Genomic DNA, 26,083 nt, shown 5'->3' on the forward strand with positions numbered 1-26,083 from the left:
ATTTTGTGTAATGAAGTAAAGCTCCTACCGCCTTGGCTTTACTGATTACAAGCCAAATCAGTAGTAATTTTTAAATTAAATTAGTTTTGGTGTGCAGGAAGGTTGAGGACTTGTTAAAGGAACAGACCATCCGTTTTTGGCATCACACTTAAAATGTTCTGATTTTAAATTAAGATTTTTTTTTGTTATGTGCTATCATGTTATTATTAATAATTTTTCATTGTTTTTTAATTTATCATTTATTTTATTTTATATATATACTGTGTGTGTGCGTGTGTGTATGTGTGTGTATATATATATATATATATATATATATATATATATATATATATATATATATATATATGCTACACATTTGTTTTTTTTAATATGTTTTTAATACATTTAATGTTGGGCATGAAGAGAGTGGTGCTGGGAAGTGATGGTGTACTTTTAAGAGCAATGGTTGCGTTTCAGTGTGTGATGTCTTGGGTGTTGCTACTTAAAATCCTGTATCTCACAAATACTGTCCAGTTTCAGACATATAACGGAATATGCACACATGTATATTATCTCACACGGCAGTCACTCTGCTGTCTGAGCTACAGTGCTATTTTTCTGGTGTGTCTCATGTCCCAGCGTCCATATATACAGTAAATGTATGTATGTGTGTCATTTATATGTCCCTGTAGGTGTTGTATTGTATTTGTGTTTGTGGAGTCTTTGGTATCCTTGTATTGTTTGAGTGTGGACATGTGATATGAATTAATGAGAGATTGTGGATGTTTGTGTGTGTGTGTGTGTGTGTGTGTGTGTGTGAGAGAGAGAGAGAGTGTATATTGTTTCTTTTTTGTCTTTGTATTCCTCTATATCTTTATTTTCAGGCTGTCTTTGTGCTTTTCAGTGGTGATAAAATCATCAAGAGGTTTCACAAGTTCTTCAGTCAAGTTTATTAAACTAGATTTTTGCCATCAGCTAGCTGTTTTAGAAGAATTTTAAAGTGATCGTCATCCAAAAATGAAAAGTGTCATGATTTACTCATCTTCATGTTGTCCTAACCTTTTTTTCTGCTGAGATTTTGAATCATTTATCAGTCCATATTTTTCAAAAAAACTCATGAAAAAAAAAAAAAAAAAAAAAAAAAAAAAAATATATATATATATATATATATATATATATATATATATATATATATATATATTATTTTTTTTTTTTTTTTTTTTTTTTTTCTGGACATATTATAATAGCTTTGTGTTATAAACTTATTTAAATGTAGGTAATTATTCCTTAAAAATGGCAACTAGATCTTGTAATCAGTGAGTTGAGAACTGGATCACTCTGATTTGGGAATGAATCATTCAGACTGGTTTTTTGAACTAGATTCATTGAAAATATTAAATTCACATGAATCCAAGAATTCAGTGAATAACACAGCTTGAAATTCACTGTTCATTATACAAGTTAATATATGGTTAAGAAGGGCTGTGGACCACTTTTAGGACATATTTATGGTGCTTTTTTTAGTCATTTTGGAGTTTCAAAGTCCTAGTTGTCGTTCAGTTACATGATTTTGCAAAGGATGGACAGGAAAATATACGAAACAATGAATTTTAAACATGAAGGTGAACAAATAATGACAGAATTGTAATGATCCCTTAAAATGTTACTCTATTTGTCAAATAATTATTCTATCATTTTAAAAGCCTTGTGAAACTCATTGTATGACATTGTTTTAAGTGGCTTTCAGGCTTGTTAAATTCTGCAATTATAGATACAAAGCATTAGATCAAGGACAGCAGATGCAAATGGCTCGATGGCACCTCAGATTCACCCCAGCGGCAAAGGACACGCTGCCGAAGATCCCTCCTTCCTCCTGGGTTTCGGCACCAGTGTAATGGAGTACAAACTTCATAATCACGGGAATAAGGAGGCGGGAACTGGCAAACATTCAAATCAAAACTTGAATAATCAAATAAACACAAAACAGCGCGACAGCCCCTCGTGGACGACTGTCACGCACAAACAAAACCAAACACAAAATAAAGCCCAGGCCTGGTCCTCTCTTGTCCTTCACAGTCAGTGCTCCTCTTTTGTATCCTTCCAATTTCCTCTGTAGGACTCGAGACCGGTGAGTGGAGCAGGTGTCGCTCATTTCCCAATCACAATTTCCCAGCACAAATGCGATGCACGAGCACCACTGAGGAAAACATCCTGGCGCTCTCCGGTGTTACGGTTTAACTGGTTAAACCGGGCAGTTGCACCCCTGGGGCGTCTGCCGTTGCTAAGCAACCATGACGTTCCCTCATCTTAGCTGAGCTTTCCAACGTTGTTACGGGAAAGGATGAAACTGATTAGTTAGTTCTTGTCACAAGATCTGCGGTGCGCTTGCGGCATTCTGAAAAGTTGAGATGTTCTTAACTCGATGCGGTGCGGATGGTCGCGACCGCGTCATTTCCATTATGAGCGCGCATTCCGCGCGCCTACATTGGGCCTCTTAAAAGACAGCGCGCCGCGAGACAACAGTCACAAACCACCGAGCTACCCTGAATCAGCTCCAGATCTCTGGAAACCATGCTAAACCATAGCAGAACCCTGACTACATTTTATGGTTCGTAATGCTAAAGAACATTTCATGACGTCTCAGACAACTGTAAATTTTTGGCTACTGTGGTTTAATTATAAACGCTATCGAAAACTCATATTTACCATAGTAAAATAATTTTCTTTCCCTCTTTATTTTTGTAGACTGTAAAAAAAAACTCCAACCACATTGGTTTAAAATGAATAAAGGTTGAAATATTATATTATAAGTTGTACTTATATTTTTTTGTAAAGTTATCCAAAGGATTCATTAGCTAATCAAAAAAGAACATTAGATTAATTTTTTATTGTAATAAAAATAATTGTTAGAGTAGTCGACTAATTGAAAAAAATAATCGTTAGATTAGTCGACAGAAAAAAATAATCGTTAGTTGCAGCTCTAGTACTCACTAACACAAATTTAGACAGATTTGTGAACAATATTTGAGAGAAATACAGTAGCCATTTTGTGCACATTGAAAAGTATTAGATCTTTGAGTTCAACTCATGAAAAATGGGGGCAAAAACAAAAGTGTTGTGTTTATAATTTTGATCAATGTATATGTCTTGCTGTCGGATCGATCATGCTTATATCTATACATATCACTCCGCACTCAGGAATGTGTGACTTTCATCCAAATCTTGCAGTGGTTTGAGTGACTGGTTTGCCCATACCCTGTTGCATGCTGGGATATGTAGCTGCTAACTTTAGCTTCATTTTCTGCAGATGGCACTTGGCCACCTGCTCCATTCTCCTTCGGTCAGTACCCAAGTGGTGTAGTCAGTTTGAAGTTTAAACATCCTCTCTTTCAGTTCCTCCTGTTCTCCTCCAGACAGAATGGCCCTGGAGCTCAGAGCTGATTTAAATTGCGAGAAATCAAGATATCAAAGCTAACGTCCAATCACTAGCAAACGAAACACTATCATTCTAGTATACAGAGGTGTTCACAAAGAAAGCAGCAAAACGTGTAGAATCACACAGCTCAGCAGTGATCCCCCACATTGTCAGTAGTCTGGGTCCTGGGAATATATTTCTAATATACATTATTATATTATTATTATTATTATTATTAAAACAGTTTAACAAAGAAAGAATGTAGATCTAGATAGATGTGAAGGCAGCACATTAGACTAAGAATGGTCTGTGTGTCTGCTGAGTGACTGTCTCTCTGTTCTGTTTTCCTCAGAGGAGAGAGCTTTAGAGCAGGTGTGTAGACGTCAGACAGGCTGCATGACCTCCATTACTCCTTATTGCTCACTTCCTTCATTGCTTTTTAACTTTTTTTTTAATTTCTGTCTTTATTATTTCCTTCTCGTTTTCCTTTTCTCACATACCTTCCTTTCTTCTGCTTCTGCTTTTCCTTTTTTTATTTTTCCTTTCCTCCCTCCCTCTTTATTTTTTCTTATATTTTCCTTATTTCTGTTATATTTAGAAATTTAATTTCTGCCTTCCTTCTGTTTTCCTTTCTTTTCTTTCTTTCTTCTCTCCATCCTTAGATTTTTCTTTAATTTCTACTTTCTTTCTCTCATTCCTTCTTTTTTACTTATTTAATTTCTGTATTCATTTGTTGTTTCCTGCTTTCTTTTTCATACCTTCCTTCCTTCCCTATTTATTTATTATATTTTCCTTATTTAATTTCTGCTTTCTTTCTCCTTCCTCCCTTCCTTCTTTCTTTTTCAACCCTCCATTCCTTTCTTTCTTTTTTCTTTTCCTTCTTTCTGACTTCATTCTTTCCTTCTTCCTTTCTTTCTCAATCTCCTTCATCCTTCTCTGAATTCTTTCCTTCCTTTTACTTTTATTCATTTCTCAATCTCTCCTTCCTTCCTTTATTAATTTTTCCTTTCTTTCTGCATTTTTTTATTTCCTTCCATCATTCCTTCATCATTTATTTTTTTTTCTCTTTTTGCCATTTCATTGTTTCCTACTGTTTTACATTTTTCTTTATTTCTTTCTTTCTGCATTTCTTTCTTTCTTTCTGTCACTTCTTTTTCCTCCCATTCTTTCTTTGATCTCTTAATTGTCCCTCATTTTGCCTTCCTTCCTTGCTTCTTTTCTTTCTCATTTATGATTTCCTTTTTTTCTTTCCTTCATTCCTTTTTCATCCCTCCTACTCTGAATTTTTGAGTTTTTTTTTTTTTTTTTTTTTTACTTTTCTTCATTCGCCTTTTCTGCCATCTGTCCCCCTTGCTTCCATCCTTTGATTCTTTCTTTCTTTCATTATTTTTGTCCTGTCTTGAATTGGGCTGTTAGAGCACCCTCGGGTGGTGTCTCTTTTGCAGGGAACAAGCATGGACATGCTGCTGTTATGGCGAAAGTGCGTTCGAGAAAGACATTGTATGTTTGTAAACGTGTGCACATATGCCTGATTGCTTAACGCATGCACCATAAATGCCACAGCCAGAAACTGAATTCTATAATTTCAGCTTCTAATGCTAATACATATACAGTATTGTTCAAAATAATAGCAGTACAATGTGACTAACCAGAATAATCAAGGTTTTTAGTATATTTTTTATTGCTACGTGGCAAACAAGTTACTAGTAGGTTCAGTAGATTCTCAGAAAACAAATGAGACCCAGCATTCATGATATGCACGCTCTTAAGGCTGTGCAATTGGGCAATTAGTTGAATTAGTTGAAAGGGGTGTGTTCAAAAAAATAGCAGTGTGGCATTCAATCACTGAGGTCATCAATTTTGTGAAGAAACAGGTGTGAATCCGGTGGCCCCTATTTAAGGATGAAGCCAACACTTGTTGAACATGCATTTGAAAGCTGAGGAAAATGGGTCGTTCAAGACATTGTTCAGAAGAACAGCGTACTTTGATTAAAAAGTTGATTAGAGAGGGGAAAACCTATAAAGAGGTGCAAAAAATTATAGGCTGTTCAGCTAAAATGATCTCCAATGCCTTAAAATGGAGAGCAAAACCAGAGAGACGTGGAAGAAAACGGAAGACAACCATCAAAATGGATAGAAGAATAACCAGAATGGCAAAGGCTCAGCCAATGATCACCTCCAGGATGATCAAAGACAGTCTGGAGTTACCTGTAAGTACTGTGACAGTTAGAAGACGTCTGTGTGAAGCTAATCTATTTTCAAGAATCCCCCGCAAAGTCCCTCTGTTAAAAAAAAGGCATGTGCAGAAGAGGTTACAATTTGCCAAAGAACACATCAACTGGCCTAAAGAGAAATGGAGGAACATTTTGTGGACTGATGAGAGTAAAATTGTTCTTTTTGGGTCCAAGGGCCACAGGCAGTTTGTGAGACGACCCCCAAACTCTGAATTCAAGCCACAGTACACAGTGAAGACAGTGAAGCATGGAGGTGCAAGCATCATGATATGGGCATGTTTCTCCTACTATGGTGTTGGGCCTATTTATCGCATACCAGGGATCATGGATCAGTTTGCATATGTTAAAATACTTGAAGAGGTCATGTTGCCCTATGCTGAAGAGGACATGCCCTTGAAATGGTTGTTTCAACAAGACAATGACCCAAAACACACTAGTAAACGGGCAAAGTCTTGGTTCCAAACCAACAAAATTAATGTTATGGAGTGGCCAGCCCAATCTCCAGACCTTAATCCAATTGAGAACTTGTGGGGTGATATCAAAAATGCTGTTTCTGAAGCAAAACCAAGAAATGTGAATGAATTGTGGAATGTTGTTAAAGAATCATGGAGTGGAATAACAGCTGAGAGGTGCCACAAGTTGGTTGACTCCATGCCACACAGATGTCAAGCAGTTTTAAAAAAACTGTGGTCATACAACTAAATATTAGTTTAGTGATTCACAGGATTGCTAAATCCCAGAAAAAAAAATGTTTGTACAAAATAGTTTTGAGTTTGTACAGTCAAAGGTAGACACTGCTATTTTTTTGAACACACCCCTTTCAACTAATTGCCCAATTGCACAGCCTTAAGAGCGTGCATATCATGAATGCTGGGTCTTGTTTGTTTTCTGACAATCTACTGAACCTACTGGTAACTTGTTTGCCACGTATTAATAAAAAATATACTAAAAACCTTGATTATTCTGGTTAGTCACATTGTACTGCTATTATTTTGAACAATACTGTAGCTATAGATGAGGGATGTCAGGCTGTGTGACTGAAGCCATATATCTGGAGTCTTTCTGCACAGTTGAAGGATTCATCTTTTTTTCTGATAACATGCTGAATTTTCATCCTACTGTGCTAGTGCTTTAATGTTGATGAATGTGGTTTTTGTTTTTTGTTTTTTCAGAGTTGAGAACTGATCTGTTCTCCAAACCAAATGTGTGGATGGGGTTTATTTTGTGTGCATGTGAAAGCATAATGCTAAATCTAAAACTGTTTGACTTCACAAACTAAACTATATCAGTAGTGGACTTTGGTGGACACATTTACCTAGTGAAATGACAGGACATTTCATAAGCATGTTCTGTGCATAAATTATTTTTGCATTAATTCAATTATATGAAATATTATAAAACAAGTCATGTTTTTAATGTTTGTTATTGGTTGCTAGTTAACTGATTAATTCACTAAATCATATATATATATATATATATATATATATATATATATATATATATATATATATATATATACAAAAACATTATAAGCATTCATCTGTTTATAATACGCATGTCATGTGAATCACAGGGTTGACACTGTTTGCCAATGCACGTGTAGAAAAATGTAAATTTCATAATATGGCATTGTAGGTTTGTTGTTCTTGTGTCTTTTGCTGTTGCCTAGCGTTTTTGTTGTTGCTGTTGTTGTTTTTTACAAAGTTGTACTCGTTGTTTAAGTGTGCACTAGTCCCAAACTGTCCTGTTAATGTGTGTGTGTGTGTGTGTGCGCGCGCGTGCTGTACTTTACATCGGATGCTTATGTACGTAATCCATGAGATAGAAATAAGGTCACATGATGGATCTTCATGTTATATAAGCCCCTTATTTGAGTCTAGTCCTGTTTGTCACTGGTCATTTTTCACCCTCATAAGCAGTTTTGAATGGAAGATTGTCTAATCTTCAGGTTGTTTGAGCAGGTTTGCTGTCCTGATATCGTCAGTTAGAAATGCTATAATAGAGTTTGTGAGACAGTGCCTGTGTATGTTGTGAATGTGTTTTAAAGAGTAAGTCGCTGTGCAAATGTTATGTGTGAGTGATTAATTCAGGTCTTTGATTTTTAAAGCCCACAGAGGCACCTCAGGTGGATGAGTCGGGGGTAAGAAATTCTGCCCCTCTTGGGATTTTTGCCCAGTTTTACAGTCTGCATTCTTTTTCAGGTTTCCTTTTTAGTTCTGAAATCTTGATTAAACATTGTTATGTTTCATCTTAATCCACCCCGACTTTAATTTGTTGAGTTTTGGCTTTAGATTTACATTTGGTTTCTCTTCGTTTGCTTTGTTTGTCAAGATTTTGCTTTGGTTTTTACATCCTTTGACTATATTATCAATAAGGGGAGTGTCACCCAAACGTGACGAACTGTTTGAGTGTGTGTGTGTGGGGTCGTCGGCCTCTCACGTTTGTAGCACTGACACTGCTGCATGGTTAAGTGGCCCCTGAAGTTAGGTCAGATTAGGTCAGATCGGGTCAGCTAAGGTTGTGACCTCAAACTGACCTTTAACCTGTGAGTTGGCATGAAGTAATTCTAGGTCAAGAGTGCCATGCTTGGGCTGATGCGTGCAGTCAAATATGGCAAGATTTTATTTTTGTTTTTTACCTAGCATGCAACCCTCTATCTACTTCCTTTTCTCTCTAGGATAAGCATGGACGCAGGGTCTCTGGTAGTGTTTATGGATCAGTCAAACCAGTCTAAATACTCTTTTATAGTTTTATAATACTCTACTAGTTTTTCCAAATTCAAAACTAGCGTTTTTCTTTTTTTCATTTACAATTTACATTTATTTTTAACATTTGGCTGAAAATAAATCAACTCACCACATGCTTTGAAACTACATTGTGGTTCCCTCTGCTGGTCAGACTGCCTTAATACAGCCTGATGCCCTGTGTTATATCTTTCTCCTGAGTGGTTCACTAATGCTGATTCCGCCCCCACAGAACACTGAAGACAGTGCTCGCATTTCAATCACCTTCTTCCGTCTTTTTCGAGTGATGCGATTGGTCAAGCTGCTGAGCAGGGGGGAGGGCATTCGAACCCTTCTCTGGACCTTCATCAAGTCCTTTCAGGTCAGATGTTATTCTAACCTAATGAAAAGCCAGATATTATTAAAGCAGAGTACTTTTTTTTATCACAAGCAGTTATTGTATGCATTTTATACGTTTTCTGTTATCATTTAGCTACAGTGTTTCATTTAGGGGTTAATTTAACCCAGCACAAGAAATTGTATATTATTTATTTATTTATTTATTTATTTTTTTTTTATAATGGAGCTTAAAGGGAGAGTTGTGTTGCCCAAGTCAGACCCAGAGATGACAGCTATGCTTTCCTGGGCCGCCAAGAATGTCAGCTCATGTGGATTCCTCCACCACACCCTGGTCCTTCATGGCTAAATGAGTGGTTAGTCGGTGGGGGTATCAGCACCCCCCTCCGTTGCCATTCTTCCCTGAAGTGCATGAGGAGCTCATGAGATCGTGGAACGCACCTTTTACTGCCAGAAACAGATTGTGCAGCTCCTCCTCCCTCACCACCCTCGATGGCAGGGCCACTTTGGGGTACATAGGCATTCTCTTGGTGGAGTGGTCGGTGGCCATGCAACTGTGTCCTCGTGTGGTCATGACCTGGCTGTTCTACATGCACTCCATACTGCATAGGACCTCGCTCTTCGAGCACTAATGGTAACCGCACAGTCACTGGGTAATGCGATGTCCACCTTGGTGGTCCAGGAGCGCCATCTCTTGCTGTGTTAGGCCCATAGACTGTATAAAGACATGGACGTAGTGTCCGTGACATCACCCGTAGACTCCTGAAGAGCATTTTTGAAGCTCAAAGTGTGCAGAGCGGGCCGTAGCTATCTTGGCAGGATGTCACTGCACGACTCTCCTGGACAATCGAAAATGGGCAAAAAGGTGGGAGCTGGTTGATGAGGCCATGCCCGCCTAGCTCGATGGCAGTGTCAGCAGCGGCAATCCACCTGTCACTCAAGTGGCCACGCCCTTAATTATGCTAAACTTTAAGGCTTAATATAATTTAAACGGATGAGTTATAAAAAATGTCACCCCCCTCACAGTTGTCATGAAGGGCAAAATTGGCCATATAGACCAAAATATTTTTTTTAACCAGGCTGTAAACATGTTTGTGATGAGTGGGGCGGGGTCGAGAGCCATGGGAATGGAGTGAGGCCGGTGGAGTGATTGGAAATGAGCAACATCTACGCCACTCACCGGTCTCGAGTCCCACGGAGGAGATCCGGAAGGATAAAGGAGGAGTTACGACAGTGTAGCACAAGAGAGGACCAGGCCTGGATTTTATTTTGTGTTTTGGTTTAGTTTTTTTGGGTCTGTTTTGTGTTTATTTAATTTAAAGTTTCATTCAACACAAATACATCAGTGACTCATTTGGTTCCACTTGCATGGTCTCTCTGAGCCCGGTTAATGCTCCCCAGTTTTTCTCTGTGCATCCTGCAGACCATCAGAATCGCCCCAAGTTCAAATGTTCGATCAGAGCTGTGCTTTCCTTCTTAGAACAAGGGTTGGAGCGTAGGCTATCCCCTTCCACCCTTAAAGGGTTATTCAGAGACAGTTTATAAGAGACATGTCACTTCCTCAATCCTCAATACAACTATATAAGGAAAACCCGTAACAGCAAAGATGGCGGTTGTGTGCACCCTCCCGCTGGAAAGCCAATCATCTGCTTCTAACAGTCAAGCTGGGAAACATTTAAGCCTATCGTCTGGCTCCACTGACGTATGCGCACAGTTGAGGAACCCTTGTGCATGCGTAGTAAAGGTATAACCTGTGGGGGAAAAAGGGGTTTTAAACCTTATTTTGGGGCAAAGTCAACAATTTTTTTCAGCGATTTTTATCATATTTCACTGCTGTTTCTATACATGCTGTTTTTATGTCCCGGTGACCAGTGAAAGTGCAGTTCTTACTCTCTGCCTATTCAATTAGATAGGAGCTGGTCTTGTTATTCTGAAATAGCTGCCCGGGGGCGTTGCCAAGATGGCGGCCGTGTGGCACGACTTGCCTGAAAGGACTTTGGTTAGTTCACCCTTGAGGAATCCTAGGTGTATATGACTTTATTCTTATAGACAAATCCTCTCAGGGATCTGGAAGGAGAACCCAATTGCAGTGTGCGTAACAAGGGTTTATTGACAAAACAGTCTGATACAAAAGGGTTGTGAGGTGTAAAGGTGATACCACAACAAGAACAAGAACACATTAAATAGAGAAAACTAGGGAAGGTCACTGGAAAAGCCTCAGACATCAACTGGCAGAATACTATAGTAACAGAGGGGGCGGCAAGACCAGGCTGGTGGAGAGACCAGAGCAAGGCACCAGAGAGCTTGGCTCAGATGATTGTTGACCATTAACTCTGAAGCACCCCAGATGCCAGACAAGGGAACCATTGGACAGGAACCGGTCAGGACAGGAACTCTAACACCACGACATGGACACATACTCAGCCACATCCACAGACCGAGACAAAGACAGTGACAGAAGGGGTGAGAATGACCACAAACCGACCAAGAAAATAGGGCAAGGGGCACTATAAATAGAGAGGAAAACACACAAGGAACAGGTGAGCACAATTAGATCAAGGCTAACAAGAGGGCGTGGTAAAGAGGAAACAATTAGGAGTGGCTAGAGAAGCACCTGGCTGAGAAAAACAATCAACTAGGCTATGTGCTGACAGTGTCAGGGCAAAACCCTGACAGAATCTAGTCGGATGTTATATAAAAAAAATTGTCCTGGCTATTTATTCCTAGCTCTAACATTGCAGTCGGCGGTAGTTGCAGTTGAACAATGACAAGTCGTCAAATAAAGTGTGCATTCGTAATAAAATGTGCCTCACATGGCTCTGGGGGGTGAATAAATGCCTCCTGTAGTGAATCCATGCATTTTTGTCAAAATAAATATATTTGAAACATAATAAATACTTTTCACTTCCCTTATCTGTTATGTGCAGAAGCCGTTCCGACAGATGACACCACACATATGTGCAGCGCATGGTGCCTAACTAGCAGATATTCGTATGGCTGTGAGCTGGGCTACTCCTAACATGTTCGCTACGTTCTATAGCCTATGTGTCGAACCAGTTTCCTTTGGTGTTCTCACCTCAAACGGGTAGTGGCACTGAGTGGCCTGGTTCAGAGTCAGCTTGTGGTGTCCTTGACGCCTAGTTCTCCAAAGAGTCCCCTAACCAGGCTAACCCTGTCGAGTCCTTCAGCACTACGGCAGCCAGATGTGGTGGAGCCTCTGGTGTCATGCCTGTCACCCAATGAATTCCTGAATTCTGGTGTGGGGCTAGTGCCCATATGAATGACCTTGTTGGGATCCCATATGTGTATTCCACGGAGTTACTAGGGCCATGATTCCCCTGGCAGACTACGTTCTGCCGTCTCTAAATAATACAGCCCTTGGCCATCTCAGACACTTCCATGTGCAGTAGGGCCCTACGGGGTTATTCAACATGAGTAAATATCATTCAACCCCCTCTGTGAGGAGGTGACTCCACAGCGTGCCTTTTCCAAGTGGAAGGGCATACTTTCCCAGAGTTATCCAAGTCCTACTGTTTGGGTGGCTCGAGGAACAGCAGTAGTTTACCTTCTCTGTGTAGAGCCCGGTCCTATCATCTGCTTTATAGAAAGGGTCAGTAGGCCTACACAGGGCACTGTAGGGGGCAGCACCTGTGGCACATTGATATGGATTCTCAAATTTGTCAGTCACTGACGTGACACTGAGAGTGACGGACTGAAAGGGAATGTCTCAGTTACTTGTGTAACCCTCATTCCCTGAAGGAGAAAACGGAGACGTCATGTCCTGTCGCCACGATTGCTATACCACCGCTGAGCTCGGCCCTTCATTGAAAACATGAATTAATTTGGTGTACCTGCCGTCTCTTGTAACCATGCTGTGGGTTGTGACAGCCAGAAGCAAATTCCTCATGCCAATGTCCATTGGCTTGTTAAGTTACCCTCAAAGTGAATTGGTCTCTCTGGTAAGATCCCCAAATTCGTCAGTCACCGACCTGATGTCTCCGTTCCCGCCTTCAGGGAACGAGGGTTACACAAGTAACCAAGACGTTCTCCACTTTCCTGCTGAACCAGGGAACACCGACCTATTTTATTGGCTGGATACTGAGATATCTTTAACTTGTCACCATTTTTTTATGAATTTCTTTTGGGAGACAGCCAATGGAATCCTTCTCACACAATGTAACAACGAACCTGGACTGTGTATTTGTTGGACATTATCTCTATGGAACTCTCAACTCGTATACATGGATCGAATGTGAAAACTGTAAATTTATGGCTTTCAGATTTTATTGTTGTGTCATCTTTTCTAAAATCTTTGTAAAAAAATAATTTGATTGTTATTTATGAATTAATATTACTTAATTAATTATTTTATTATTATTGTTTATTTTATTTATTTGTTCTTTTTTCTTTTTCTTTTTTTAAGTCTACCAGGGGGTGGGACGGGTTGGGATGGGTTCTAAATTTGCACAGTTGCTTTTTTTAATATTACTGTTCCCAGAAGAAAATTTCAATTAACAGTTGTTTACAAAAGAAGAAAAAAAATATATAAACCCCTGGTTTATAAAAATATTATATCATAGTAATATATATTTTCTGCTCTTTTCTTAGGCCCTGCCATATGTCGCTTTGCTGATAGCCATGCTGTTCTTCATCTATGCTGTCATTGGCATGCAGGTTAGTTTAATTTTTTTGAATACCACATGAATTGTCAGAAACATTCATAATCTATCATGCAACTGATTTTTAGGAGTGCTATTTTACTTTTTTATTTTATTGAGACAAATTAAAATTGAGTTTTCAAACTACAGCAAATTTATTAACAGATTTATTCCAGAAAATGTATTTTAATAATATCTTTTTTTCTTCCCCATGAACAAACAGCAGTTATGAAAAATAATAAAAGCATTAAAAACTTCACTTTTCAAATTGTTAAAGTATCATGGGCAACCACAGCCACCAAATATTTCTCAAATCTGATTCAAAAATTATATGCATAGCAAATCTATTTGGGTTATTGATTGTATTGTGGGGAAGTCGTGGCCTAATGGTTAGAGGGTTGGACTCCCAATCGAAGGGTTGTGAGTTCTAGTCTCGGGCCGGACGGAATTGTGGGTGGGGGTAGTTCATGAACAGTTCTCTCTCCACCTTCAATACCACGACTTAGGTGCCCTTGAGCAAGGCATCGAACCCCCAACTGCTCCCCGGGCGCCGCAGCATAAATGGCTGCCCACTGCTCCGGGTGTGTGCTCACAGTGTGTGTGTGTGTGTTCACTGCTCTGTGTGTGTGCATTTCGGATGGGTTAAATGCAGAGCACAAATTCTGAGTATGGGTCACCATACTTGGCTGAATGTCACTTCACTTCACTTTAATTAATTAACTTTAATTATTGTATTGACATTTTGATGCTTTGTTTTTATGGTTGTCTTGTCTGTAATTAAAAACAGTTTTGCTAAATAGTATTTAAGTACTGTAATTGTAGCTGATATCTTTACTAAAATGCAAATCACCCACATTCCATACAAACATTACACACTTGACCTATCAAAACAGCACAGTGCAACTTAGTTTGCCATCTTTCAGGTGTTTGGGAAAATTGCCATGGTGGACCACACACAAATCAACAGGAACAACAACTTTCAGACATTCCCTCAGGCTGTGCTTCTGCTCTTCAGGTCAGTGCTGTGAATGCAGAGGGAGGATGTTAAAGCTGCAAGTGACAGAGTTTTAAATCTTTACAAAGATGTATTATTTTCCCTATTATATGCTACCACCTCATCTGTGTTTAAAAGAGTTTAATGTAAGATACAGTCTGCTTTATAGGATTACATATCAGATGAATTATTTCTTGGGTGTAGATGTGCAACCGGTGAAGCCTGGCAGGAGATCATGTTGGCATGCATGCCAGGGAAACTGTGTGACCCAGAATCAGATTATAATCCTGGAGAAGAGATGACCTGTGGGAGCAACTTTGCCATCATCTACTTCATCACCTTCTACATGCTCTGCGCCTTCCTTGTACAAACACACCAACTACTTAAAGACTTCCTTTTTTCATTTATTCTTATTTTTATAATTACCTATTATAATATTATTATTTAGAATATTACTTTAAACCTCCAAAAATAATTTAGCATTTTAAGAATTTATTAAAGACATTATTTGGTCTGTTTATTAAATGGTTTGTCATTTTGGAATCCCAAAAGGATTTTTTGAATTTTCTTTTTCTTTTTTAAATGATCAACAATGTTGTTCTTAAAAGTTGTACAAGAGTTCAGATGCAAGATGAGCATTTTTATCAGGCTCCTATATTTTATGTTCAGATATTTCACTTGAATTGCATAGAAAGGGACCTAAACATTGCCAAATTACTAAACCTAAACATAGCAGCCTGATAAAAATGCTCATTTTAGATGAGGATTATAGATGGCACTTGCATTTGAACTCCTCACATGTGAATCAAATTAAACTTTGTCTTGCTTTAGATCATTAACCTGTTTGTGGCTGTCATCATGGACAACTTTGACTATCTGACCCGTGATTGGTCGATTCTGGGGCCACATCATCTTGATGAATTTAAGAGGATTTGGTCAGAGTATGATCCAGAGGCCAAGTAAGGATTTGAAAATGTGTTTGTCAAGTCACCTTTATTTCTATTGTGCATTATACAATAAAGATTGTTTCAAAGCAGCATATAAACAGGAAAATAAGAGAATCAGTGATGCACACCTTTGAGACATATTAAAATGCTGCTGTAAGGCAGCTCTAAAAAACAACATTTGTGCCATCATTCAGTTCAAGTTAGTTCATCTTTGGTTCAGTTTAGTTCAATAACTGTCTAAAGTTCATATAAGGTATAAGTAGAAAACAATAGCGTTATTGTTCAGTTTGAATCAGTAAAATGTTGATTCAGTTCAGTTCAATAACTTTCAATATTGCAAAATTTGTCAATTATGAAACAAATTCAATTCGCCTCAGTTCTCAATAAAGCAGTTGCTTGTCCAGTATAGCAATAAGATGAAGAGTAAATGAAGTTTTTTTTCAGTCTGTGTTTCTGTCTTATTTTATTGCAGAGGCAGAATAAAACATCTTGATGTTGTGACGTTGTTGCGCCGTATTCAGCCTCCTCTTGGCTTTGGGAAGCTCTGTCCTCATAGAGTCGCCTGCAAAGTAAGACACATTTATAAACAATGCATTTGAACATTAGCAAACACACTCGAGCCACCTTCTCATGCTCTTTCTTTCTATCTGTTGTTGTTTCTCTATTCCAGAGGCTGGTGGCTATGAACATGCCTCTGAACAGTGATGGCACTGTCATGTTTAATGCTACACTTTTTGCTCTTGTGAGAACCGCACTAAAGATCAAAACGGAAGGTATTAGTTTGCAAATTACTTTAAACATTTTATTTCAATGAATTAATTCAAAACAACTCATTTGCATCAGTCACAAAATATGTCTTAAAATGTTGTAGTGAAATATTAATATAGGTAAACATTTAATCTATTTAGTAACTCTATGGGGTTTTGAGTAAATACGATGTAAAAAAAAATCTCTTCTGGTTACCAAGGCTGCATTTATTTATCTAAAATACTTCAATATTTTGACATATTATTACAATATCAAATAAAGGTTTTCTAGTTTAGTACCATATACAGGATTTTAAGAATAACTAAATATTCTAGTATTAAGTATAAATGTATTCACTGTCACTTTTGATCAATTAAATGCATCTTTGCTAAATAAAGGTATCAATTCCTTTGAAAAAAAAAATCTTATTGACCCCTTTTGAACAGTAGACTATATGAGTATATTTATGTATAATATAATTTAATGTTATTGCTTTTTTTATTCATTAAGTGAAAAATGGACAGTGGAAAAGAGTTTACTATACTTTGTGAATTAAACATTATATTAAAATTGTGGTTCCTCTGAAATCACCCATAAATCACAATTTTTAGACTGTTCAGATTAAATACATAACTATAGTCATCAAAATATAGAAAATTTGCCTTTTTTCAGTCCTAGTTGACTGTAGTGAATCGAAACTACATTGTGTTAATAACGTGGTGTGTGTTCTGACCCAGGTAACCTAGAGCAGGCGAATGAAGAGCTCCGAGCTGTGATTAAGAAGATCTGGAAGAGAACAAGCATGAAACTTCTGGATCAAGTGGTGCCCCCTGCTGGTGGTCAGTTGTAAAGCTCAGAGATTGTCCCCGCTAATGAGAATACGCATTCACAATATAGATGTTTAATACTTCTGTGTCAACTCACACCTAAATCATCCATTTAGATAAAGATCAAAATATATTTTTGAACACACTTCAGTTTCCCTAATGTAGCATGTATACACACATACTATACATTTGTGTCTTGGGCACACGCACACACACACACACACACACACACACACACACCAGCTGTTGCACTAGTTTTTTCCTGCTGTTGTTCTCTTAGTTTCTCCTGGTCGGGTCTCTGCAATGTTTGTTCTGTTCCGTTTGTGTCGCGATTGCTCTCCTCTCCTGCTCAGTACCACACTACGTCCACACTGGAACCTCACTGATGTATGTTTTTGTGTGTGTGTGTGTGTGTTTGAGCGAGAGAGAGTATATGGTTGGAGGATTTGGAGAAGGTGTGTGTTGAGCTTTGGGCTTGCATGGCAACTCAGGCATGCCGTGTCCTTCTAAAAATGTGTTCTCTCTGTTTCTCTCTCTTTTCTACGCTGTCGCTCTCTCCTGTATCTGCTTGAGCTTTTCCGCAGCTTCCGTTCCTCATTAACTGTCTTTCTGTTCATGTAAAAGTTCAAATCTTCAGAATATTCTGAAGCAATTCTGTTTTAGGATGGTGGCATGGAACTAATGTTGCCTCTTTTTTCCTGATCTGTCCCCAATGTGCTTGTTTAAAAAAAGTGAGACAGACCCCTGCTTCAGAATGATTCTCTCACACACACTTACACATACAGTACATGAGCACAACATGCAAATGAACAGTTTATACTGTATACATAGAGATGATTGAAATACATATCCAAAAACAGCATATTAGACATGCACAAATACACCCACAGCAATGCAACGCTAATGTGCTAATACACATTGCTCAGTGCTGCTTGCTTGCATGTTCCCAGTAGAACTTAAACACATTTAGGTCTAGATTTTAATGAAGTTAGATGGCTTAGCTGATGCATTTTTTTCAATCCCTCACCTCAAACTTTCAGTTATCTCACAGTTTCTATGCTAATGCTAACATGCTAATATACTAATATGTATATGTTTACACATCTGGTGACTCAAATTAGATAACCGTGAATATGAAATATTCTACAACTAACATTTTTTTATTAAGCCGGTAATTATATTTTGGAACAAGAAAGCTAATTTCTTGCTGGTTATTAGCGGTTTAATTTCCTGGTAGCTGGTTTGTTGCTGGTCCAAGGTGGTTTACCACCTAATAACCAACAAATTACTATTTTAAACCAGCTAGAATCCAGCTACTGTGTTCCCAAACACAACTAGCAGCTTAAGCTGAATTTTCCACATATTATTGTAATTTGTCTTAGATCTAGTTGAATTGAATTACTTTTAAAATAACATTTTAAATAAAATTTGCAAACCTAACAACTATTAATTGTAATTATCTCTATTTCTAGCATGAATGGCTACGTAGAAAAAGAGCACAAGTTTTGCATTTTATACTTTTCCATTTTGTATATACAAATCTTTAAAAAATATTTTTATTGCTACTTTTATATAGCATAGATGCATTCAAATGATGCAACATTGATAATAAATGTAACCATTAATCACTTACCCCCATATTGTTCCTAACCCGTAAAAGCTCTGTTCGTCTTCGGAACACAATTTAAGTTATTTTGGATGAAAACCTGGAGGCTTGAGACTTTCTATAGACTGCCAAGTAACTTGTCAAGGTCCAGAAAAGTATGAAAAGCATTGTCAGAATAGTCCATCTGCCATCAGATGTACAATCTGGGTTATACGAAGTGACAGGAACACTTTTTGTAAGCGAAGAAAACAAAAAATAACTTTTTTCAATAATTCCTTTGTCAACGGTCTCCTCTGTGTCACTCCATATCACCGTGCTGCATATGCTCTCATGTGTCATCCACACCACAAGGATGCGCTTTGTTCTGAACGTCTGATGGCAGATGGAGTATTCTGATGACAACTTTTGATACTTTTTATGGACCTTGACACTGCTATTTACTTGCCAGTCTATGGGACAGTCTCAAGCCTCCAGGTTTTCATACAAAATATCTTCAATTATGTTCCAAAGTCGAACTGAGCTTTTACGGTTTTGGAACGACATGGGGGTAATTGAATAATGAAACATTTTCATTTTGGGGTGGAGTGACCCTTTAACGTTGCTGTTTTAGTAGTACATATTGAGTCAGTTTCTGTCTCTAACCGTACGTCACCGCAGAGGTGTGTATGCTTGCGTTGAAACTACTTGCTGACAGCGAAGCCGTGTGTGTGGTCTGTTCACTCAGATGATGAGGTAACGGTGGGGAAGTTCTATGCCACTTTCCTGATACAGGACTACTTTAGGAAATTCAAGAAACGCAAAGAGGAAGGCCTGGTGGGCGTTCACCCAGCACAGAACAACACTGCCATCGCCCTGCAGGTAAGCAGAATGTGCTTGGAGATAGAATTGTGTTGATTATTTAGAGTTAATAAGGTCTTTGTTCTTTTATGATCATAATGTTGTTGTTTTTGGACTTTGTGCATCGACAATTACAGAAATTTCACTAAAGGTCATTCTCAAAATCGGTCAGAAAGCCATTTAGATTTTTCATTGCTGAATTATTGTATTGGTAGCACAAATGTAATTTTAAGTACCCCAAGAGATTTCTTATCAGTCGAATCCTTAAAATATTGAGTTAAAGAACTTTCAATATTTCAATTATTAACACATTGAAATGTTTACTACTCTCTAAAGTCATGACATATAAGTAAAACAAATATAAAAGGGTCTTTCTTTAGTATTATTTTATTTGTTTTTAAAGTATTATACATTATACTTGCTCCTAAATAGCTGAAATTGTTCACTTAAAATTTTGATCAAGAAAGTGTTTTTTATGCTAGAATAAGTTCCAATGTTTTATGTGTTAATCAAAAGAAAATCCATGTCAGTGTAAACACCATGAATAATAATAATAATAAAAATATATATATATATATTTATTTCAAACTGTATATCCTTTGCATGAGACCTTCTTTACCTCAACTGTATCTCTCTGTTTCTGGATGCGCTAATGCTGTTTTAGCGTGAATATGGATCCCTCAATGTGATAATGGTGATCTGTAAATGTATTTTTGTCTGTTTTAAATGTCGTTTGGAGTGTTTGTATTTGTTTACCATCACTTCAGAGTTATAATTCATGTATTATTGGTTTAAAATGTTTTGTTGGTCTCCATCCTCATAAATCAAACACTACCAATGTGTTTGATTTCTCTTCGAACATAATCCTTGTTTAGAGGATTTTAGTGTGATTTAGTTAACCATTGAAATGTTTTACACTTTTGAGATGTTAGAAATAGTATATACACAGAAAGGTAATGTTTCTAAATAGCATATGAGGCTATTAAAGTATTTTTTAGAAAGTCACAGTAAAGGCTAGCATCTTAGGTAAAGTGTATTAGTTGTTGTGTAAAATTGCGGAGGTGTTTTTGTGTGTTTTTTCTCTGTTTACTGTGATTGTTGTCATTTCTCATGAATTTGTCCTGTCTGGAACTGTCTTCGTCAAACTTGTATGTCAATGTGTCTGGTAAACTGCCCCCTGGTGGCATGTGTGTGTGAGGGTCTCCGTTTTCAAACTGTCCCTGCTATTCAAGGGCTTTCCATTTAAGAGCAGGTCCTTAGCTATCTTGTCGTCACGGTTTCAGGCTGGCCTTCGTACGCTGCATGACATTGGGCCAGAAATCCGCCGTGCGATATCATGTGACCTGCAGGATGATGAGCTAGTAGACTTTATACCAGAGGAGGACGAAGAAATTTATAGGGTAAATTACCTTTTATGACCACTTTCTTTTTATAAAATCGATCTGTATGTTATTGTGTCACTTTAACTGCCTGGTACAAATGAAATAATTATAACGATTCCTTAAGGGAGATGCGATGAATTGTTCGCCATCCCTGGAGGTCATACACACTTAGATTAAAACCTTGAATAATGAAAAAGTTGCCAAGTTGACAATCTAAAAGATTGTCTTTATTGAAGATTGTGCTATAGGTACATTTATATGACAGGTTTTTTGTAATAACATTAGCCTTAGTGTAGCATATCTAATTCAGTGTATCTGCATTTCTCTTGATTTCAAGTTCAGTTCAGATTTAATCAGTTCATGAAATTCACTCACACCATACGCCATTTTACCTCCTTTCCAACTTCTTTTTCCCATGAGATCATTAAAAATGGCAATCAAATGACTTGGCATTGGATCAACGGTCAGTGACGCCATATAAAAATTTTTTTGCAAAGGTTGTGTGAGAATTTTTTTTTACAACAAAAATACATTTCTTTTGTTTATTGTATCAGCGAAAAGACAATATTACAATTACAGCCTGTACATCTATTCGTTAAGGGCTTTTCACACCAAGGACGATAACTATAATGATAACAATTGTTCAAATTCAGTGAGAATGGTGAAGTCCACATCATGGCTATTACGTTAACAACACTGAGGGATGATATTGTTGGGATCACATTTAGAACATTTTTTTTTTCCAGCTGATGAAAAACTAAACATTGACAGCCAATCAGAATCCACTCCAAATCCGCATTCAGGCGGCAGGAGACAAAATTGCAGCACACAAGTAAAATAAACAGAACATTATCATCCTTTGGTTTGGATATAGTTCTTTATAGTTATAGTTATATTTTTTAGTTATTGTTGTTACGTTTTCTTTTTATTTGTGAAAACATAAATATGGCGTCAACCCTGACTAAAGTCCATTGCGTATTTCTTTAAACTTAAAAACAAAAGTATATTTTCACAGCGAAATGGAGGACTTTTTGGCAACCACATTAACCACATAAATGGAGACCCCCAGAGGAGCTCCGACCACCAGACAAATGCCACACAGCGCCCCCTGCAGGTGCAGCCGCCTCCACATTATGCCCAAATGGAACACCCCGTGGGGCGCCTGGGCCGTGCCAATGCCATGGCGCAGCAAAACCACCATCGCCACCATCACCACCATCATCACCATCATCATCATAACAACTCCTACAGCAAGTCACCCAAGTCTACCAACATCAACCTCAACAATGCCAATATGTCCAGCTTACCCAATGGAGGACACAATCGTTACTATGAGCACATGCATGCTAATGGTTACCCTGGATTGTACTACGGAGAATACGACAAGCCCAGGACCCCACATGGACAAAGGTAAATGCTTATTTTGTTCATCCATCATCTTGATTTGACTATTTTTAAATATTTATTTCTACGTATTCAATGATTTGTCAGTGCTAGCAGATTATATTGTAATCTCGTGTCACTGACTTCTTAAACCAATTCCTTCAATCTATTCGGATTGACTGGAATTGCTTTAGTACGTGAGTTTTTGTAATTGATTTCTTTAGTAGACTTATTAAGAAAGTGACTTTTAAAATTCTGCATTCATTTACATTTATGCTTTTAGATGAGTATTCATCTGCATTATCATCAGCTTTAAGGTCCGGTCAGATTTACCATTGTTTGCAGATTTTTCACAGGCGAAATCCTGTCATTTCAATTGGAATGGGTGTTAGTGAAATTTCCCCATGCTGTTTTTGCAAAGGTTCAAGTTGGTCCCACAAATTCACAACAGAAATCAACTTTGTTTAAAAGTGACTTCTATGTGAGCTTGGCTTCATTCATCGCTATATTATTATAAATAGACAACAGATCTTTTTGTCCTCAAAATTTGGCCGAAATTTTCCTTATGTGACCGTATCTTTAGATCATTAAATTTAAATTATTTTTATTTTGAATCAAAATGTCTTATCTTATTTTCTGACCATGATGATAAACAAGTTTTCTTCAAGGTGTTTTCACAAATCTTATGAGTGAACCTAACTATTTTACGAGGTGCTGACTTCGTTTGAATTCATACGCAGTGTTTTAAATGGAAATATATGATTTTTAGAGAAAAAAGATTTAAAAAGAATAAAATGTCCAGACCTTCCATAATCAGTTTCTACCAACTTCAAAAAGAGAAGCCGAAATTTCCATCTTTTTGGTGCTTATTTAGCTAGTCAAAACACATCATTCAAGTAAATTCATATGTGAAGGACGGAGGACATGTTTTTTAACTCGAGTTTGGACAAAGCAATCAAACAAAGTGTGAAAACGGCCTCACATATATGAAAATGCTGTATATATCATGTATATACTGTATAATATATGTGTCCATCCATTCCTTTTTCCTATTCCTCTGCTTTTCTCCACCTTTCTCTCTTTCCTTCCTAACCGAAATGCTCTCTCTTAACCATCTCTCTGCTTTCTGGAACAGAAGGCGCTACTATGAGACGTATATTAGGTATGTCACATTAGGTGTTATATGTTCCCATTGCAGGTAGTAATGCTTGTAGAGAAACAGACGGTGAATGATAAGCAGAACTATGTTCAGTGAATAATGGCTTTGGGACTTCCACCTCGGCCCTGTCCCATATGGTGCTTTAAGTTGACTTGACATGTCTGCGAGACTGGTGCTCTTGAAGGACTGAGAGTGCTATTTGGGGCAGGGTCTTTTACGCACAGACTTTCTACAAAACTAACAAGTTGATCGGAACATCTAGTAAAGCATTAACAAATCAGGATGCATCTTTGAGTCTCTGTGTGTTGTGATTGGGTGATGAAGGGAAAGAGGTGGGGCTTGTTGCATGTGTCTGCTGGATAACTGGTGCTTACAAAATTAAATGCTTGCCTTAAAGGATGACTTATCAGATAAATGCTTCATAGAAACACAAATAACAATTTAACACAATGTTTATTTATAGTTTAAAAAATAAAGTGAAGTTAATAGTACTCACTCTAAGGTCTATGCTTCACAGTCACTGAAGACATCTTCAAGTGGAATATCTCTGAGCTGAGACTATATTTCTTAAGACTGTACAGCTCTTTACTAAAGACTATATGCAGAAGCTGGAAGTAATATGACACTGCTGACAGCTGACTTGATAAGATTTAGCTTGTTTTGAAATGAGGACTAACCCCTTCACTGCACTCTAGAGCCGTAAGTCTGCATGGTTATTCGCTGACCCGGTGACCACAGTCTAACCGGCCTCTCACTGACCTCTTGAACCTCACGCAGGTCGCAGGGCAGCGACAGAAAACTACCCACTATACGGCGCGAAGAGGAGTATGAAGAAGATCGTTACTCTGGAGAGTACTACAGCGGCGAGGAGTTTTACGAAGATGACAGCATGCTGTCGGGTGACAGGTGAAACTGTTGGAACAGCTGCACGGCCCATTTCGCATTTCAAATAAATCACATTTACAGAAGTTTATCCAGGGGGGGGTTATATGTCCTTGTGCAGGTACCCCAACAGTGACCAAGAATACGAGACGCCACGGGGTTACCATCATCCTGACAGTTACTATGAGGATGACGAGCAGCCCCTTTATCGTGATTCACGTAGGTCACCAAAGAGAAGACTGCTTCCTCCAACACCGCAAGGCAAGTCTTGGGGTTCCTTACTTGGCCCTCTGCTGAATGGTTCAGCTTTGTTCAGCATCAGTGTCGGAAAATATGAATCGCTTTCGTTTACAGGTAATCGGAGACCGTCGTTTAATTTTGAGTGTCTGCGCAGACAGAGCAGTCAAGACGATCTTCCTCACCACCGCACGGCTCTTCCGTTACATCTCATGCAACACCAGGTAACATTAAATATGACACTATTGTTCTGTGACATGGAGTATATGACATATTAAGGCTGAATATGGTAATATTTTAAATAATAATAAACCATATTTATTCAAATAGTTTTAAAAATGAATTCCTTCCTTCCTGAGAAGACAAAGTGCTGTGCGGGACAATATTTGATGGGCGAGTAGAGACTTGTGTCTGCGGGATGCGGGAGAATAATTAAGGTGTGCTCAAACTAGGCAATCTTAACTGTGCCCTAGCACATTTGACCCCCAAAGCCATTTTGTTTGACTTGTGTGATCACTCTGTGCCGTGCTTGGGCATGTTTCGTTTAGCCGTGCCTGACTCAGTTGGAAGAGGTGGGCAAGAGCGTGGTTCAGTTATATATAGATCAGTGAGTATGAGCGCTAACCGCACCGTAGTACAGATCTTCTGATACGTGCTGCAGGATTGCGTGAATATTTCTCAGTGGCAAAAGCAATAGATCTGTAAAGCAGTATATTGTGACCCATGATTTGTCTGTATGTGTATTCAGAGCCAGTGAGCAACGGACTTTCATAATAATAAAAAACTGCGTTTGTGATAACGCGATAACTTGCCCAGCCCTAATATATATATATAAATATATATATATTTGTCATTATTTTAATTTAATAATTAAAATGTGATTTAAAGAGTATAAATTAGCCTGAAAAAATTGATTTCGCTGTTACTCGAGAAATATTATTCCATTTAAATGTATTATTTCATTTATTATTCCATTAAAACCCTACATGCCATCATAGTATTATGTACAGAAATTTCTGTATTTATATTGCACTGTATGTTAAAACAATACATTTCTATTGACAACTGTACTTGTTGGTCCAGGTGATGGCAGTAGCGGGTCTAGACTCCAGCAGGGCTCACAGGCTTTCACCTACTCGATCTACCAGATCGTGGGCGTCATCTCCTCCAACTCCTGCAAGTAAAGATCGAACACCGTACTACACGCCACTTATCCGTGTGGACCGTCCTCTGAGGGACAGCGCCCACAGCAGCCACTCATCCATCAGGAAGAGCTCATGGTATACAGATGACCCTGAGAGGAACTACTCGCCCGTTCACCTGCAGGTGCCACCCGAGTACAGAAACCAGTACCACCAGAAGAGAGGCAGCGCTACCAGCCTGGTTGAGGCGGTGAGTCTCAGACCTCTTTTGTTATTTATGAGATGTAGGCTGAGAAACATAATGAAAATCATTATCTTTTTAGCATTTGTTTTTTTTTAGTTTGTGATGACTTTCAGGAGAAGTATGAATATTTATATATTTACTATCAAATGCTTTCAAACAAATAATTATGTATATTTTTATGTATATTTACCAACATTAAATGTACAATAATAATAAAAAGCGTATTTATTTATAGTTTTATATATATATATATATATATATATATATATATATATATATATATATATATATATATATATATAATATAATATAATATAATATAATATAATA

General features: G+C 37.9%; 1 protein-coding gene across 11 annotated transcripts in view; it reads left to right on the forward strand.

Moving 5' to 3' along the window:
- The window catches only part of cacna1da (calcium channel, voltage-dependent, L type, alpha 1D subunit, a), a 92,183-nt gene that overhangs the window by 63,442 nt on the left and 2,658 nt on the right, over positions 1-26,083 (forward strand). For 5 of the 11 annotated variants that reach the window (XM_026275002.1, XM_026275006.1, XM_026275007.1 and 2 more), the window contains 17 exons: positions 7,736-7,768; positions 8,605-8,733; positions 13,317-13,382; positions 14,290-14,381; positions 14,565-14,724; positions 15,192-15,319; positions 15,780-15,876; positions 15,978-16,080; positions 16,792-16,893; positions 19,212-19,345; positions 20,608-20,724; positions 21,722-22,116; positions 23,225-23,251; positions 24,026-24,154; positions 24,252-24,391; positions 24,485-24,591; positions 25,451-25,759. In XM_026275002.1, coding sequence (XP_026130787.1) covers positions 7,736-7,768; positions 8,605-8,733; positions 13,317-13,382; positions 14,290-14,381; positions 14,565-14,724; positions 15,192-15,319; positions 15,780-15,876; positions 15,978-16,080; positions 16,792-16,893; positions 19,212-19,345; positions 20,608-20,724; positions 21,722-22,116; positions 23,225-23,251; positions 24,026-24,154; positions 24,252-24,391; positions 24,485-24,591; positions 25,451-25,759 — 2,268 coding nt within the window. The remainder of the gene's footprint in view (positions 1-7,735; positions 7,769-8,604; positions 8,734-13,316; positions 13,383-14,289; positions 14,382-14,564; positions 14,725-15,191; positions 15,320-15,779; positions 15,877-15,977; positions 16,081-16,791; positions 16,894-19,211; positions 19,346-20,607; positions 20,725-21,721; positions 22,117-23,224; positions 23,252-24,025; positions 24,155-24,251; positions 24,392-24,484; positions 24,592-25,450; positions 25,760-26,083) is intronic. The other 6 variants (XM_026275004.1, XM_026275009.1, XM_026275012.1 and 3 more) reach the window with 2 other exon arrangements.

Source organism: Carassius auratus, chromosome 11 (assembly GCF_003368295.1).
Source record: "Carassius auratus strain Wakin chromosome 11, ASM336829v1, whole genome shotgun sequence".
Classification (NCBI taxonomy): Eukaryota; Metazoa; Chordata; class Actinopteri; order Cypriniformes; family Cyprinidae; genus Carassius; species Carassius auratus.